This window comes from Grampus griseus (assembly GCF_964374135.1).
Source record: "Grampus griseus genome assembly, chromosome: 3".
Classification (NCBI taxonomy): domain Eukaryota; kingdom Metazoa; phylum Chordata; class Mammalia; order Artiodactyla; family Delphinidae; genus Grampus; species Grampus griseus.
The window spans coordinates 30,622,001-30,641,480 of NC_139019.1; the positions used below are offsets into that span (position 1 = coordinate 30,622,001).

Sequence of the window (19,480 nt, forward strand, 5' to 3'; positions counted from 1 at the left end):
AGAATGGATGTTGGAGTATGCTGCTAGCAGTATCTGTCACACTGCCGATGGCTTCTAGTTGTCACAGTGTTTCGTAACACTGAAGTTAAGTCTCCTGGATCTTCCACTAGGTTGCTTTGTATCCTGAAGTTGCAAAGTTGTTCCTGTGTTCTGTTCCCAAACTCTTATTTGAGCTTACATTTTGCTAGTTAGTAGTTCCTAAAATTTAGTGAATGCATTCTTATATTAGGCACTGGGTTTGACAGCTCTGAAAACTAGGGTTTCGTAATGTTAAACAGCTGATTAAGTTCCCAAGCAAAGCTTAGGGAGAAGACATGCAAAAGTTATTTTTAAAAAAAAAAAAAAACCTTCATTTGGAAAAAATCATAAATATTTGACAGCAAATGCTGGCTACTTTAAACGTATACATTTAAAATTCAGTTACATTTCATTGTATGTTGGTTATATCTCAATATAATTGATTTCTAGCTTAAATAGGCAGTGAATTTCTTTCATTCATTCAAAGCAATTATTGAGAACCTAGTATGTTTTATGTTCCTATTGGGTTCAAGAGATTTGGTAGAACCTCTTTGTGCATACAAAGATTTAAAAAAATAAAACAAAAACCAGACAGAGCCCTTGCTCTAATGGAGCTCTTTTCATAGAAGAAATAGATGTCAGTATGTCTAATTACAACTTATGTGATTGGTGTTATAATGTGGGAGTTAGAAGGTTATCTGGGAGTCTGGGTAGAATGAGTTTCTGTCTTTTCCAGAATTGTTTTAGGCTGTTCCAAGTTGTTTGCATTTCCTTGTAAGTTTTAGAGTTAGCTTAATCAGTTTCTAACCCCCAAGGAGACTCTGCTGGAATTTTGATTGAGATTGCATTGAAGTTAAAGATTAATTTGGGCAGAATTGAAATCTTAACAGTATTGACTCCATGAATACAGTATATCTTCTCATTTGTGTTGATCTTCTTTTGTTTCTCTCAGAAATATTTTATGGTTTTTAGTGTACAGATACTACACATGTCTTGACAGATTCAGTATTTATTCATGCTGTTATAAATGGTATTATTTTCATAATTTCTACATCCAGTTGTTTGTTGCTAGTCAATAGAAATAGAATTGATTTATGATTATTTACCTTGTATCCTGTGACACGCTAAACTCACTTATTAGTTCTACTAACATTTTTGCAGATTCTTGGGATTATCTATATAGATGATCATGTGATCTCTTAATAATGACAGTTTTATTTCTTGTTTCTAGTCTGTAATCCTTTAATATTTTTTATTTGCCTTATTGCACTGGTGGGCAGCTCTAGTATAAAGAGAGGGTGAGGGTTTGAGATCATTGCCTTGTTCTCAAGCGTAAGAGGAAAGCGTTCAGCCTTTCCCCATTAAGTATATTACCTGTAAATTTTTCATAGCTGTCCTCTGTCAGGTTGAAGAAGTTCAATCCTAGTCCTAGAATGCTGAGAGTTTGTTTTGTTTTGTTTTTTTAATCACGAGTGGGTGTTGAATTTTTTTTCAAATGCTTATTTTGCATCAATTGAGATGATCAGATATCTTTTTTAGTCTGTTGATATGGTGTATTATATTGTTTAATTTTCAGTCCTTTCAATCCTCCTTTGTATTCCTGGTTTAAATAACACTTAATCATGTCATAGTATCATTTTTATTTATTTATTTATTTTTTGCGGTACGCGGGCCTCTCACTGTTGTGGCCTCTCCCGCTGTGGAGCACAGGCTCCGGACGCGCAGGCTCAGCGGCCATGGCTCACGGGCCCAGCTGCTCCGCGGCATGTGGGATCTTCCCGGACCGGGGCACGAACCTGTGTCCCCTGCATCGGCAGGCGGACTCTCAACCACTGTGCCACCAGGGAAGCCCTATAGTATCATTTTTATACACTGCTAGTTTTATACACTGATATTTTGTTAAGGAATTTTGTGTCTGTGTTCATTGGGGATATGGATGCATAGTTTTGTTTTCTTGTAGTGACTTTGGTTTTGACTTCAGGGTAATGCTGGTCATATAGAATGAATTTAGGAGTGTTCCCTCTTCTATTTTCTGGAAGGGTTTATATAGAGTTGGTTTCCTTCCTCCCCTCCCCTCCCCTCCCCTCCCCTCCTCTCCCCTCCCCTCCTCTCCCCTCTCCTCCCCTCCCCCCCTTCCTTCCTTCAGATTTTTTTTTTTTTTTTTTGTTTTGGCTGTGTTGGGTTTTTGTTGCTGCATGTGGGTTTTCTCTATTTGCAGCGAGTGGGGGCGACTCTTCGTTGCAGTGTGTGGGCTTCTCGTTGCGGTGGCTTCTCTTGTTGCGGAGCACGGGCTCTAGGCACGCGGGCTTCAGTAGTTGCAGCACGCGAGCTCAGTAGTTGTGGCTCGCGGGCTCTAGAGCACAGGCTCAGTAGTTGTGGCGCATGTCCTTAGTTGCTGTGTGGCATGTGGGATCTTCCTGGACCAGGGATCGAACCTGTGTCCTCTGCATTGGCAGGTGGATTTTTAACCACTGTGCCACCAGGGAAGTCCCCCAGATGTTTTTACTTTTATTTTTTTCTTCCAGTTTTGGGATATAATTGACATGGAACACTGTATAAGTAAGTCTAAGGAGTACAGCATAATGATTTGACTTGCATACATCATGAAATGATTACTACAGTAAGTTTAGTGAACATCCATCATCTCATACAGATACAAAATTTAAGAAATCGAAAACACTTGTTTCCTTGTGATGAGAAGTCTTAGGATTTACTCTCTTACCAACTTTCATACATAACATACAGCAATGTGAATTATATTTATCATGTTGTACATTGCATCCCTAGTCCTTATTTATCTCACAACTGGACGTTTGTACCTTTTGGCTGCCTTCATCCAATTTCTCCACACACTGCCCCTTGCGCCCTCCCCCCAACACACACACCAGCCGCCTCTGGTAACCACAAATCTGATCTAGTTCTATGAGTTTGTTTGTTTATTTTTGAAGTATAATTTGCTACAACACTATGTTAGTTCCTGTTACACAACATAGTGATTTAATATTTCTATACATTTCAAAATGATCACCAGGGTAAGTCTCGTTACCATCTGTCACCATACAAAGATATTGTGTAATTATTGACTGTATTCCCAGACTGTACATTTCATACTTATGACTCATTTATTTTGCAGTTGGAAGTTTGTATCCTTAAAAAATTTTTTAAAATTTATTTTATTGAAGTATAGTTGATTTATGTGTTAATTTCTGCTGTACAGCAAAATGATTCTGCTGTACATATACATATATATTCTTTTTCATATTTTTCCATTATTGTTTATCACAGGATATTGAATATAGTTCCCTGTGCTATACAGTAGGACCTTGCTGTTTATCCATTCTCTATATAATAGTTTGCATCTCCTAATCCCAAACCCCCAATCCATCCCTCCCCCACACCCCTGACCCCTTGGCAACCACAAGCCTGTTCTCTGTGTCTGTGAGTCTGTTTCTGTTTTGTAGTTAAGTTCATTTGTGACATATTTTAGATTCCACATATAGTGGATATGTGATAGCATTTTTTCTTTTTTTCTGGATTTTTTTCTGGGTTTTTTCTTTCTTTTCCTAATTTAGGAAGTTTATATCTCTTATTCTCCCTCACCTATTTCTCTCCTACCCCCACTTCCTCTCCTCTGGCAACCACCTGTTTGTTCTCTGTATCTATGACTCTGTTTCTGTTTTGTTATGTTTGTTCACTTGTTTTGTTTTTTAAGTTTGACATGTAAGTGAAATCATACAGTATTTGTCTTTCTCTGTCTAACTTATTTCACTTGGCATAATACCCCCAGGTCCATTCATCTTGTTGCAAATGGCAAGATTTCATTTCTTTTTTATGGCTGAGTAATGTTCCATTGTATGTATGTGTGTGTGTGTGCGTGTGTGTGTGTGTGTGTGTGTGTGTGTGTGTGTGTGTACACACCACATCTTCTTTATCCATTCATCTGTTGATGGGCACTTGGGTTGCTTCCATATCAATATCCATGCTGCAGTGAACATAAGGGTGCATATATCTTTTCAAATTAGTGTTTTCTTTTTCTTTGGATAAATACCAAGGAGTGGAATTGCTGGATTATATGGTAGTTCTGTTTTCAGTTTTTTGAAGAATCTCCATACTGTTTTCCATAGTGGCTGCACCAATTTATATTCCCACCAACAGTGCACAGGGTTCCTTTTTCTCCACATCCTTGACAACACTTGTTATTTGTTGTCTTTTTGATAATAGCCATTCTGACAGGTGTAAGGTGGTATCTCATCATGGCTTTATTTTGCATTTGCCTAATGATTAGTGATTTGAGCATCTTTTCATGTGTTTATTGGCCATCTGTATAAAACTTCTTTGGAAAAATGTCTATTCAGATCCTCTGCCCATTTTATTTTTTTTTAAATCTCCTGTAGTTTATTCTTGTTTTGGGGGGTCTTATAGTCCTACATCTGGTCAGCCTGAGAGGTGTCAACTAGTGTCCATTCAAATGTGTCAAGTGGATAATTTGCCTTTCTGAGTCTTCCAGAGTCCCCAGATCTTGTTAACTCCCTTCCTCTTGTTGACCCGAAACAAACAGACTGTCAGATATTTCTCCAGCAAAATGGGTTTATTTGGGATCAGCAGAGAATTGCAATTCAAGGTCTGCCACCATGGAGCCATGTGCAAGTCCCCAGAGGCATGGGAAGGAGAACTCTTTTATAGAGGGCAAAAGGAAGTTGGGAGGGCTGTAGTAAACAGAGTCCATGTCTTTTCATTGGCTGAGTCCTTGCCGGGAAAGAAGAGGAGTCCTTGCTGGGAAAGAAGAGGAGTCTTTCTTCTTCCCGTTGGGCTCTGCTGTTGTTGTAACTTCATCTGTCAAAGTCATCAGAGGCTTTCTACTGGGGCCACATGGGGCTACTCAAGAGCACTGTTGTGGGGAGGGCTGCTCTTTGTCTGGGGAAACTTTGTCCTGCCTCTGCCCATTTGTGTTTTTAACATCTTTATTGGAGTATAATTGCTTTACAATGGTGTGTTAGTTTCTGCTTTATAACAAAGTTATACATATACATATATCCCCATATCTCCTCCCGTCAGGATGTTTGATTTTTGATGTTGAGTTGTATGAGTTCTTTGTATATTTTGGATATTAACCCCTTATGAGATATATCTTTGCAAATATCTTTTCCCATTCAGTAGGCAGCTGTTTCTTTCTTAACGTATTATTTCTTTCTTAAGTGTTTGGTAGAATTCAACAGTGAAGTCATCCTTAGTGGGAGAATTTTAAACTATGTACTTAGTTTAAAATCATATAGGAATATTCTAGTTATTTATTTTTTATTGAGTGAGCTTTGGTAGTTTGTCTTTTAAGGAAATTTGTCCACTTGATCTAAATTATCAAATTTATTTATATAAATTCATTCATAAAATTTCCTTATTATTCTTTCAATGTCATTAAGCTCTATAGTGATATTTCTCTTTCATTCAAGATACTGGTGTTTGATGTTGTCTCCAATTTCTGTTTTTTAATCATTCCAGCTAGAAATTCATTAATTTTATTGATCTTCTCAAATAGCCAGCTTTTGGTTTCTCTACTGGTTTTCTGTTTTCTGTTTTATTCATTTCTATTCTCATTTCCCTCCTTCTGCTAGCTTTGGATTTAATATTCTCCCTTTTTTCTTTTTTTTTTTTTTAACATCTTTATTGGGGTATAATTGCTTTACAATGGTGTGTTAGTTTCTACTTTATAACAAAGTGAATCAGTTATACATATACATATGATCCCATATCTCTTCCCTCTTGCATCTCCCTCCCTCCCACCCTCCCTATCCCACCCTCCAGGCGGTCACAAAGCACCGAGCCGATATCCCTGTGCCATGCGGCTGCTTCCCACTAGCTATCTACCTTACGTTTGTTAGTGTATATATGTCCATGCCTCTCTCTTGCCCTGTCACAGCTCACCCTCCCCCCTCCCCATATCCTCAAGTCCGTTCTCCAGTAGGTCTGTGTCTTTATTCCTGTCTTACCCCTAGGTTCTTCATGACATTTGTTTTCTTAAATTCCATATATATGTGTTAGCATATGGTATTTGTCTTTCTCTTTCTGACTTACTGCACTCTGTATGACAGACTCTAGGTCTATCCACCTCATTACAAGTAGCTCAATTTCGTTTCTTTTTATGGCTGAGTAATATTCCATTGTATATATGTGCCACATCTTCTTTATCCATTCATCCGATGATGGGCACTTAGGTTGTTTCCATCTCCAGGCTATTGTAAATAGAGCTGCAATGAACATTTGGGTACATGACTCTTTTTGAATTCTGGTTTTCTCAGGGTATATGCCCAGTAGTGGGATTGCTGGGTTGTATGGTAGATCTATTTTTAGTTTTTTAAGGAACCTCCATACTGTTCTCCATAGTGGCTGTATCAATTTACATTCCCACCAACAGTGCAAGAGGGTTCCCTTTTCTCCACACCCTCTCCAGCATTTATTGTTTGTAGATTTTTTGATGATGGCCATGCTGACCGGTGTGAGATGATATCTCATTGTAGTTTTGATTTGCATTTCTCTAATGATTAATGATGTTGAGCATTCTTTCATGTGTTTGTTGGCAATCTGTATATCTTCTTTGGAGAAATGTCTATTTAGGTCTTCTGCCCATTTTTGGATTGGGTTGGTTTTTTTTTTGATATTGAGCTGCATGAGCTGGTTGTAAATTTGGAGATTAATCCTTTGTCAGTTGCTTCATTTGCAAATATTTTCTCCCATGCTGAGGGTTGTCTTTTGGTCTTGTTTATGGTTTCCTTTGCTGTGCAAAAGCTTTTAAGTTTCATTAGGTCCCATTTTGTTTATTTTTGTTTTTATTTCCATTTCTCTCGGAGGTGTGTCAAAAACGATCTTGCTGTGATTTATGTCATAGAGTGTTCTGCCTATGTTCTTCTCTAAGAGTTTGATAGTGTCTGGCCTTACATTTACGTCTTTAATCTATTTTGAGTTTATTTTTGTGTGGAGTGTTACGGAGTGTTCTAATTTCATACTTTTACATGTACCTGTCCAGTTTTCCCAGCACCACTTATTGAAGAGGCTCTCTTTTCTCCACTGTGTATTCTTGCCTCCTTTATCAAAGATAAGGTGACCATATGTGCGTGGGTTTATCTCTGGGCTTTCTGTCCTGTTCCATTGATCTATATTTCTGTTTTTGTGCCAGTACCAGACTGTCTTGATTACTGTAGCTTTGTAGTATAGTCTGAAGTCACGGAGCCGGATTCCTCCAGCTCCATTTTTCGTTCTCAAGATTGCTTTGACTATTCGGGGTCTATTGTGTTTCCATACAAACTGTGAAATTTCTGTTCTAGTTCTGTGAAAAATGCCAGTGGTAGTTTGATAGGGATTGCATTAAATCTGTAGATTGCTTTGGGTAGTAGAGTCGTTTTCACAATGTTGATTCTTCCAGTCCAAGAGCATGGTATATCTCTCCATCTATTTGTATCATCTTTAATTTCTTTCATCAGTGTCTTATAGTTTTCTGCATACAGGTCTTTTGTCTCCTTAGGCAGGCTAATTCCTAGATATTTTATTCTTTATGTTGCAATGGTAAATGGGAGTGTTTTCTTAATTTCACTTGCAGATTTTTCATCATTAGTATATAGGACTGCAAGAGATTTCTTTGCATTACTTTTGTATCCTGCTACTTTACCAAATTCATTGATTAGCTCTAGTAGTTTTCTGGTAGCATCTTTAGGATTCTCTATGTATAGTATCATGTCATCTGCAAACAGTGACGGCTTTACTTCTTTTCCATTTTGGATTCCTTTTATTTCTTTTTCTTCTCTGATTGCTGTGACTGAAACTTCCAAAACTATGTTGAATAATAGTGGTGAGAGTGGACAACCTTGTCTTGTTCCTGATCTTAGTGGAAATGGTTTCAGTTTTTCACCATTGAGGACGATGTTGGCTGTGGGTTTGTCATATATGGCCTTTATTATGTTGAGGAAAGTTCCCTCTATGCCTGCTTTCTGCAGGTTTTTTTTTATCATAAATTGGTGTTGAATTTTGTCAAAAGCTTTCTCTGCATCGATTGAGATGGTCATATGTTTTTTCTCCTTCCATTTCTTAATATGGTGTATCACACTGATTGATTTGCGTATATTGAAGAATCCTTGCATTCCTGGAATAAATCCCACTTGATCATGGTGTATGATCCTTTTAATGTGCTGTTGGATTCTGTTTGCTAGTATTTTGTTGAGGATTTTTGCATCTATGTTCATCAGTGATATTGACCTGTAGTTTTCTTTCTTTGTGACATCTTTGTCTGGTTTTGGTATAAGGGTGATGGTGGCCTTGTAGAATGAGTTTGGGAGTGTTCCTCCCTCTGCTATATTTTGGAAGAGTTTGAGAAGAATAGATGTTAGCTCTTCTCTAAATGTTTGATAGAATTCGCCTGTGAAGCCATCTGGTCATAGGCTTTTGTTTGTTGGAAGAATTTTAATCACAGTTTCAATTTCAGTGATTGTGATTGGTCTGTTCATATTTTCTATTTCTTCCTGATTCAGTCTTGGCTGGTTGTGCATTTCTAAGAATTTGTCCATTTCTTCCAGGTTGTCCATTTTATTGGCATAGAGTTGCTTGTAGTAATCTCTCATGATCGTTTGTATTTCTGCAGTGTCAGTTGTTACTTCTCCTTTCTCATTTCTAATTCTGTTGATTTGAGTCTTCTCCCTTTTTTTCTTGATGAGTCTGGCTAATGGTTTATCAATTTTGTTTATCTTCTCAAAGAACCACCTTTTAGTTTTATTGATCTTTGCTATCGTTTCCTTCATTTATTTCTGATCTTTATGATTTCTTTCCTTCTGCTAACTTTGGGGTTTTTGGTTCTTCTTTCTCTAATTGCTTAGGTGCAAGGTTAGGTTGTTTATTTGAGATGTTGCCTGTTTCTTAAGGTAGTGTTGTATTGCTATAAACTTCCCTCTTAGAGTTACTTTTGCTGCATCCCATAGGTTTTGGGTCGTCGTGTCTCCACTGTCATTTGTTTCTAGGTATTTTTTTATTTCCTCTGTGATTTCTTCAGTGATCATTTGGTTATTAAGTAGTGTATTGTTTAGCCTCCATGTGCTTATATTTTTTACAGATCTTTTCCTGTAATTGATACCTAGTGTCATAGCATTGCGCTCGGAAAAGATACTTGATACGATTTCAATTTTCTTAAATTTACCAAGGCTTGATTTGTGACCCACGATATGATCTATCCTGGAGAATGTTCCATGAGCACTTGAGAAGAATGTGTGTTTTGTTGTTTTTGGATTGAATGTCCTATAAATATCAGTTAAGTCCATCTTGTTTAATGGATTATTTAAAGCTTGTGTTTCCTTATTTATTTTTATTTTGGATGATCTGTCCATTGGTGAAAGTGGGGTGTTAAAGTCCTTTACTATGATTGTGTTACTGTCGATTTCCTCCTTTATGGCTGTTAGTATTTGCCTTATGTATTGAGGTGCTCCTATGTTGGGTGCATAAATATTTACAATTGTTATATCTCCTTCTTGGATCGATCCCTTGATCATTATGTAGTGTCCTTCTTTGTCTCTTATAATAGTCTTTATTTTAAAGTCTATTTTGTCTGATATGAGATGCTACTCCAGCTTTCTTTGATTTCCATTTGCATGGAATATCTTTTTCTATCCCCTCACTTTCAGTCTGTATGTGTCCCTAGGTCTAAACTGCGTCTCCTGTATACAGCATATATACAGGTGTTGTTTTTGTATCCATTCAGCGAGTCTGTGTCTTTTGGTTGGAGCATTTAATCCATTTACATTTAAGGTAATTATCGATATGTATGTTCCTATTCCCGTATTCTTTTTTTTTTTTTTTTTTTGTGGTACGCGGGCCTCTTACTTTTGTGGCCTCTCCCGTTGCGGAGCACAGGCTCCGGACCCGCAGGCACTCAGCGGCCATGGCTCACAGGCCTAGCCGCTCCGCGGCATGTGGGATCTTCCCGGACCAGGGCACAAACCCATGTCCCCTGCATCGGCAGGCGGAGTCTCAACCACTGCGCCACCAGGGAAGCCCCTATTCCCCTATTCTTAATTGTTTTGGGTTTGTTATTGTAGGTGTTTTCCTTCTCTTGTGTTTTCTGCCTAGAGAAGTTCCTGTAGCATTGTTGTAAATCTGGTTTGGTGGTGCTGAACTCTCTCAGCTTTTGCTTGTCTGTAAAGGTTTTAATTTCTCCATCAAATCTGAATGAGATCCTTGCTGTGTAGAGTAATCTTGGTTGTAGGTTTTTCTCCTTCATCACTTAAATATGTCCTGCCACTCCCTTCTGGGTTGCAGAGTTTCTGCTGAAAGATCAGCTGTTAACCTATGGGGATTCCCTTGTGTGTTATTTGTTGGTTTTCCCTTGCTGCTTTTAATATGTTTTCTTTGTATTTAATTTTTGATCGTTTGATTAATATGTGTTTTGGTGTGTTTCTCCTTGGATTATCCTGTATGGGACTCTCTGTGCTTCCGGGACTTGATTACCTATTTCCTTTCCCATATTAGGGAAGTTTTCAACTATAATCTCTTCAAACATTTTCTTGGTCTCTTTCTGTTTCTCTTCTTCTTCTGGGACCCCTATAATTTGAATGTTGGTGCGTTTAATGTTGTCCCAGAGGTCTCTGAGATTGTCCTCAGTTCTTTTCATTCTTTTTTCTTTATTCTGCTCTGCAGTAGTTATTTCCACTATTTTATCTTCCAGGTCACTTATCCGTTCTTCTGCCTCAGTTATTCTGCTATTGTTCCCTTCTAGAGAATTTTTAATTTCATTTATTATGTTGTTCATCATTGTTTGTCTGCTCTTTAGTTTTTCTTGGTCCTTGTTAAAATGTTTCTTGTATTTTGTCTATTCTATTTCCAAGATTTTGGATCATCTTTACTATCATTATTCTGAATTCTTTTTCAGGTACACTGCCTATTTCCTGTTCATTTATTAGGTGTGGTGGGTGTTTACCTTGCTCCTTCATCTGCTCTGTGTTGTTCTGTCTTCTCATTTTGCTTTACTTACTGTGTTTGGGGTCTCGTTTTCGCAACTACAGGTTTGTAGTTTCCGTTGTTTTTGGTGTCTGTCCCCAGTGGCTAAGGTTGGTTCAGTGGGTTGTGTAGGCTTCCTGGTGGAGGGGAGTAGTGCCTGTGTTGTGGTGGATGAGGCTGGATCTTGTCTTTCTGGTGGGCCGGTCCATGTCTGGTGGTGTGTTTTGCGGTTTCCGTGGACTTATTATGATTTTAGGCAGTCTCTCTGCTAATGGATGGGGCTGTGTTCCTGGTTGCTAGTTGTTTGGCATAGGGTGTCCAGCACTGTAGCTTGCTGGTTGGTGATTGAAGCTGGGTATTGGCGTTGAGATGGAGATCTCTGGGAGATTTTCACCATTTGATATTACGTGGAGCTGGGAGGTCTTTCGTGGACCAGTGTCCTGAAGTTGGCTCTGCCACCTCAGAGGCACAGCACTGACTCCTGGCTGGAGCACCAAGAGCCTTTCATCCACATGGCTCAGAATAAAAGGGAGAATAAATAGAAAGAAAGAAAGAAAGAGTATAAAATAAAATAAAGTTATTAAAATAAAAAATAATTATTAAGAAAAAAAATTTTTTAAGTAAAAAAAAAATGGACGGACAGAACCGTAGGACAAATGGTGAAAGCAAAGCTATACAGACAAAATCACACACAGAAGCTTACACATACACACTCAGAAAAAGAGAAAAAGGGGAAAAAATAATATATCTTTGCTCCCAAAGTCCACCTCCTCAATTTGGCATGATTCCTTGACTATTCAGGTATTCCACAGATGCAGGTACATCCAGTTGACTGTGGAGATTTCATCCACTGGTCCTGAGGCTGCTGGGAGAGATTTCCCTTTCTCTTCTTTGTTCGCACAGGTCCTGGGGTTCAGCTTTGGATTTGGCCCTGCCTCTGCGTGTAGGTCTCCTGAGAGCATCTGTTCCCAGCCCCGACAGGACGGGCTGATTCGGGGGCTCTGGCTCACTCAGGCCGGGGGGAGGGATGGGTACGGTTGCGGGGCAAGTCTGTGGAGGCAGAGGCCAGCTGGACTTCGCAACAGCCTCAGGAGCGCCGTGCATTCTCCCGGGGAAGTTGTCCCTGGATCACGGGACTCTGGCAGTGGTGGGCTGCACAGGCTCCCGGGAGGGGAGGTGGGGATAGTGACCTGTGCTTGCACACAGGCTTCTTGGTGGCCGCAGCAGCACCCTTAGTGTCCCATGCCCGTCTCTGGGGTCTGCGCCGATAGCCACGGCTCGCGCCCGTCTGTGGAGCTCCTTTAAGCGGCGCTCTTAAACCCCTCTCCTAGTGCACCAGGAAACAAATAGGGAAGAAAAAGTCTTTTGCCTCTTTGGCAGCTCCAGACCTTTTCCCGGACTCCCTTCCGGCTAGCTGTGGCGCACTAGCCCCTGTCAGGCTGTGTTCACGACCCCAACCCCAGTCCTCTCTGTGGTATCCTACCTCCGAAGCCCGAGCCTCAGCTCCCAGCCCCGCCCGCCCCGGCGGGTGAGCAGACAAGCCTCTCAGCCTGGTGAGTGCCGGTCGGCTCTGATCCTCTGTGCAGGAATCTCTCCGCTTTGCCCCCCGCACCCCTGTTGCTGTGCTCTCCTCCGCAGCTCCGGAGCTTCCCCCCTCCGCCACCCGCAGTCTCCGCCCGCGAAGGGGCTTCCTAGTGTGTGGGAACCTTTCCTCCTTCACAGCTCCCTCCCACTGGTGCAGGTCCCGTCCCTATCCTTTTGTCTCTGTTTATTCTTTTTTCTTTTGCCCTACCCAGGTACGTGGGGGAGTTTCTTGCCTTTGGGAGGTCTTAGGTCTTCTGCCAGCGTTCAGTAAGGTGTTCTGTAGGAGTTGTTCCACGTGTAGATGTATTGCTTTTGTATCTGTGGAGAGGAAGGTGATCTCCGCGTCTTACTCTTCTGCCATCTTGAAGCTGCCTCCTTTTCCTATTTTTGATCAGATTAATTTTTGGTTTCCATTTTTCTCCATTATTATATTTTCATTATAAAAAATGTCTTAGCGATTGCTTGAGAGTTAGTAATATACATCTTTAATGTAGCAAAGTCTCTATTCAAATAATATTTTACCATTTCAAATATAGTATAAACTGTATACTTTCATTCCTCCCTCCCAACCTTTGTGCTATTTCTGTCACACCTTTTACTTGAACATATGTTACAAACCTCAGAATATGTTATTATTTTTTCTGTATAGCCATTTATCTTTTAAGGAGATTTAAACATTTAAAATGTTTTACATTTAATGTCTTTTACATTACCCTCATTTTTACCATATGAGGCACTCTTCATTTCTTAGTGTAGATTCATATTTCCATTTGTGTCATATTTGTTCTTTGTGAAGAATTTCTTTTAACATTTCTTGTAGTCCATATCTGATGGAAATGAATTATCTCAGCTTTTGTTTATCTGAAAAAGCCTCTATTTCACCTTCTTTTTAAATATGTTTTCTCTGGCTTTAGAATATTAGATTGACTTTTTTTTTCTTTCAGAACTTAAGAGATGTTGGTCTGTAGTGGTTTAGCCTGGATAGTTTCTGCAAAGAAGTTGCTAGTCTTTGGTTTTTCTGTATTGCTTTTTCTCATATAGATTTTATTCTAGCCTCCCTCAGTGGCAGTACTCCTTTGCCTGGGGCTGTGAGCTGGAAGGTGTTCGTTCTGTCTCTGCTCCAGCTCTAGACTGCTATTAGTGGTTACTTGGTGGAAACTTGAGGCAGTCAGCCTCCCCCAGAGACATGAGATATTTGCCTGGGCCCTAGAGCAGGACATCATTCTTTCTTAGTGACCTGTTTTTTTCAGTTTGTTTTCTGGTGTGTGTTATATAGCAGTACATTAACACATGTAATTTAGAAATTAATGTGTGTATGTAGGGGGTGTATTATGTTCAGCAGTTTTACTGATCAGAGTGTATAGTCAGAATTGTTTGGAAGCTGCTGCTTTAGAGGGTCAGAACTAAGAGCTCTGACAGATTTAAAGTGGAATTTGCCACCTGCTATTTGATTTCATGACAACACAATTTGGATGGTTCACTTTATTTTAGTGGGTAATCTCATTTATAAGCGTAGAATGTTTTACAATGCACATTTTATTTAAATATTTATTTAAATATTAAATAAAAATTTAAAAACATTAATTAGATTTATATGTTTAAAAGGTGAAGCAGTCTTTGTGAACTCTTTTGTATTTTAAAATCCTTTCTTTTTTATAAATGAAGATCTCCGTGTTCTTTTTTAGGACTGTGAGGACATGGGAAGTTGAAAATCCAAAGAAGCAGAAAAGTGTGTTTAAACCACGGACAATGCAGGGTAAAAAAGTAATTCCCACCACTTGTACATATAGTAGAGATGGAAACCTCATAGCAGCTGCCTGCCAGAATGGAAGCATACAGATCTGGGACCGAAATTTGACTGTAAGTTAAGGACATTTAAGTCCTCTTTTCTTAGAAGAAAACCACCTTACAAAGCCAAACATCATGTTAAAATATTATGAAGGTCAATTTCCTGAGTTTAGCTCTAATTTAAACTTCAGTGTTAGTTGATAAAACATTGGGACTGTTGCAGTAAACAGCATTTTAGCAAACATTCCAGCTCAGTATTTTCCAGTGTGTATTAGATTTTGTTTTTAAAATAAGCTAAATCTTTTGGTATAAAATTTAAAAAGCATAATGCAGTTTATTATATGACATCTCAGTATACTTGATTTTGAAAGCGAAGGATTTGACAGTAATATAAAACAAGACTAGGCAGAGCACTAGAAAATACCCTTTAAAAGATTGGAGAAAACCATGAAATAGCAAGGACAATCCATCGGTTGTTATGCAATTATTTCTTTAGTAATTTAAATAATATTTTGTTTTGACATTCTGTGACATTCCATTTGAATAGGTTTCAGATTTTTTTTCTTTTCAGTTTTTGGTCATTAGTAGAATAAATAAACTTTGGAATTGGAAGGGATCATAGAATTCTTTAACCACAGAAATAATGAATAAGATAATGAATAGCCTTTGGCTCATTTTGTGAATTACCATAAGCTTTGAAAAGGGTTTTGTTGTATGCATAGATGGTAAAACAAGAATTTTTAAGTGGAATGATTCTAGATTACCAAAGTTAAAATGAAAATCTACACTAATGTTATAATACAAATTGATTATCTTATTTTTTTTATAATTTAAAAAAAATTTATTTTATTTACTTATTTTTGACTGCATTGGGTCTTTGTTGCTGCTCACAGGCTTTCTCTAGTTGCGGCGAGCGGGGGCTACTCTTCATTGTGGTGCGTGGGCTTCTTATTGCAGTGGCTTCTCATGTTGTGGAGCACGGGCTCTAGGTGCGCAGGCTTCAGTAGTTGTGGCACACGGGCTGAGCAGTTGTGGCTCACAGGCTCTAGAGCACAGGCTCAGTAGTTGTGGTGCACGGGCTTAGTTGCTCCACAGCATGTGGGATCTTCCTGGACCAGGGCTCAAACCTGTGTCCCCTGCATTGGCAGGCAGATTCTTAACCACTGAGCCACCAGGGAAGCCCCAGTTATTTTAATAAAAGGTGATGGTCAAATTTTTAATTTAATAAATATTAAGTACATACTACATACAGGCACTATTCTGGGCACTGCAAATACTGTAGATTATCGAAAATTTCTGCCTTCATAGAGTTTACATTCTTGTTCTTTTTAACAAATATAAAAATAATTTTCTTTCAAATAAAATTGCCTATCAAACACTTACATTTTGAAAGGGGCCCCAGGAAACCTAGTTGTCTTTTCAGGCAGATGAGTTAAAGTCAGTTTTCTTGGAATAAGGTAAAAAATAGTGATAGGAAAAAGGAGTCCATGTTGAGATTGCTATCAGATTGCTGATATCTTTGGCATTTTCTGTTTGTCAGATCTTTTTATTTCTGTTTTCATCTCCACTATAAACCCCATAATGCTTCATAACAGCTCAGAGATTTAAAAAATCCTTTGAATTGTAAACTGAGTTTTAACAAAGCAATAAATTTTTTAGTTCCTAGCTTTCATCGTCTCTGGGTGCTGTTGATTTAAACATAGAAATTCTAAAACATGAAGTTTTCTTATCTAGCTTTAATAGTGATGTGTTTGGTATATATATATATGCCTTTTCTTAGAAACCATATATTTTCATAAAGTTCAGTATAGTTTCTAGAGATGGGTCTTGCACATCTCTTGAAATAATTAGTATATCTCCTATTTCCCATTTTGTAGAAACCAAAGCTATTTGAATGCCAGTTCCCCCCCGCCCCGGCAAAATCTTTTAAGCCATTCTTCTAATCACAGACTTTGATTCTGTTTATTTAATAATACATGAAGGTAAATCTAATTATACCACATCCTATTCATCATATTTCATTCATAGTTTTAAACCTGCATGTGTATGTGTGTCACCTGAAGACAAATCAAATTGAGAGGAAAAAACTTGCTAGCAGGAAACGCAGTTTGATTAAAAAAACAGCTTAAAAAATGTTCTTAACTATTACTTTAGCAATAGTAAGTCATCTACAGGGAAACACTAAAGCTGAGATAAGAAACCCTAATAACAAAGTTTTTTTTCCACACAGTAGCCAAAGAATTACATGGCGGATAATGGTTAATACATGTTTTGTGACAATTAAGTAAAGCTATCACAATTGCCATGTTTAATCATAGAATTTTCATTAGACCAATTGAACTTCAGCAAATTAAATGAAATGTATTTCTTTTCTTAGAAGTAAAGTGTCTATCAGTGATAAATTCCTGTGTTCTCAAGACCTACCTTTATTCTAGAATTATGCTGGCTAGTATAGTAGCCACTAGCCACATCTATTTCAATTTAAAATAATTAAAATAAAATATAAAAAGAAACGAAATTGAGTTATTTGTAGTGAGGTGGATGGACCTAGAGTCTGTCATACAGAGTGAAGTAAGTCAGAAAGAGAAAAACAAATACCGTATGCTAACACATATATATGGAATCTAAGAAAAAAAAAAAAAAGAAGTCATGGAGAATCTAGGGGCAAGATGGGAATAAAGACACAGACCTACTAGAGCATGGACTTGAGGATATGGGGAAGGGGAAGGGTAAGCTGTGACAAAGTGAGAGAGTGGCATGGACATATATACACTACCAAACATAAAATAGCTAGCTAGTGGGAAGTAGCCGCATAGCACAGGGAGATCAGCTAGGTGGTTTGTGACCACCTAGAGGGGTGGGATAGGAAGGGTGGGAGGGAGGGAGACGCAAGAGGGAAGAGATATGGGAACATATGTATATGTATAACTGATTCACTTTGTTATAAAGCAGAAACTAATACACCACTGTAAAGCAATTATACTCCAATAAGGTATTAAAAAAATAAAATAAAATATAATTAAAATTTCAGTTCCTCGGTCATACTAGCTACTTATTGGACAGCACAGATAGAGAACATTCTCATCATTGCAGAAAGTTCTGTTGGACATTGCCGCTCAAGAGGAGTGTTTGTTTGCCCAGCATCCCTCTCAGTCATATGATGCTGGGCTGTCTTTAAATTTGAGAGGAAGCCCAGTTCAGAGGAGCTTCTGCAGGTCTGCGCTGCCTTCCTGATCCCTCATTCCCCATTCAGCAGCACTTATGTGAGCAACAGCGAGGAGGCCACTGCTTGGTTGGAGTAAAGTGAGGGAGGTGCAGAATATGGGGAGATGACGTTGGAGAGGTAACAGCATGCCCCCTGACTCAGGGCCTTTGCATATGCAGAACCCTTCAGCCTCCAACATTCTCTCTTAGGTGTTCACATGGCTTTTCCCCCTCACCTCTTTCAGTACTTTGCTCAGATTTTCGCTTCTCAGCAAGGCCTTCCCTGACTCCACACTATGTACAGTTGCAACCTTCACCCCACCAGTGGCACTCTCTATCCCTCTTATTTTCTTCCATAGGGCTGATCATCTTCTGACATACTATACTGTATATTTTACTTGTTTATTGAATTGTCAGTTTATTTCTAAGAAGTCATTAAAAACTAGTAGCATAAAGTACTATCCTTGTTATATGAAAGCATAATGAGATAGAGATATGAGAGAGAGAGAGGGAGAGAGGGAGATACTGATGTTATTTTTCATGTATCTTTAATGATGTAGAAACACATAATCTGTGTTAACATAGATAGATTTTTTTTTTTTTTTTTTTTTTTTTTTGCGGTATGCGGGCCTCTCACTGTGCTCCGGACGCGCAGTCTCAGCGGCTATGGCTCACGGACCCAGCCGCTCCACGGCATGTGGGATCTTCCCGGACCGGGGCACGAACCCATGTCCCCTGCATCGGCAGACAGACTCTCAACCACTGCGCCACCAGGGAAGCCCTAACATAGATAGATTTTTAAAAATTGTTTTCATGTCTCTCTCACGTATAATTTCTGGCTTTTAAAATATTCCAGCTTGTATAGTCTTATGAATACCCAATGACTTCTTCTGTTCAAATAAAAACACCTACCGAATTCTTTGGACATATTTTGCTCAAAGCAGCATTAGTGCTCTTTAATATCTATCAGGAGTCTACAATATGCTAGACTCTTTACTAAAAGAACATGCTGTACTTCCTTGTACTGCAGTCACTCTTTGTCTACTAAGATTTTGGCAGGAAAATGAGGACCCATCGTCTTCATGGAGTTTTGCTTTCCCTAGATCCAGGTGATGGGAGGGAATAATATTTGAAGTTTGACTTGGCAATAGGGTACCACCAGCAACTTGACCCGCTCTCCACCTGACTGCCTCCTGCTGCTCCTTTGGCCTGCAACCCCAGCCCAGATTAGGAACATGAGCACACGCTACAACCCCTTACCAGGAAAGCCTCAAGCCTGTGAGACACTGCAGAGACATTTCTCTAGCTCAGAGGTTGATCAGTGCCCACATTCTCTCAGCCATACTAGAGAATGGTTGGTATGATTCAGAGAAAGCTGAGGCAAGAACTAGTAATCACACCAGGAGATAAGCTTCTGGGCACATAAGCCCCTGGTGAATAAGAGAACAGGTATGAAGCAGAAAGAATACAGAAAATAAAATCACCAGTAGTAGCTTGCATCCAGTGTTCCACAAATCTTTAAATGTCTCCAGTCACCTTCAGATAACCCAAGTTAAGATTAGGTTGATTTATGGCCTTCTACATCTTTCCCTTTATTTGTGTGTGTGTGTGTGCATGTGTGTGTATATATATACACACACACGCACACACACATATATATATATGTGTGTATATATATATATATATATATATATATATATATACACACACACACACAGACACAGAGTAAAATGTTTTGTTTTTATAATGGAGAATTTACAATTTGCTTTTTTTATTTGAGACTGTAACATGGACAGCCTTGTAATAATAGATATAGTTCTAATTGGCTTTTTCAAAATTTCTTTATTTAAATGGAATCATAATTTTACAAACATGAAATATACACTTCACAAAATTATTATTACTATTACCGTTTTATTAA

General features: G+C 38.7%; 1 protein-coding gene across 2 annotated transcripts in view; it reads left to right on the forward strand.

Annotated features, from left to right (window-relative positions):
- Nucleotides 1-19,480, forward strand: part of WDR70 (WD repeat domain 70) — a 312,051-nt gene that overhangs the window by 187,022 nt on the left and 105,549 nt on the right. For both annotated transcript variants that reach the window (XM_082650638.1, XM_082650639.1), the window contains one exon: nucleotides 14,253-14,427. In XM_082650638.1, the coding sequence (XP_082506764.1) occupies nucleotides 14,253-14,427 (175 nt within the window). The remainder of the gene's footprint in view (nucleotides 1-14,252; nucleotides 14,428-19,480) is intronic.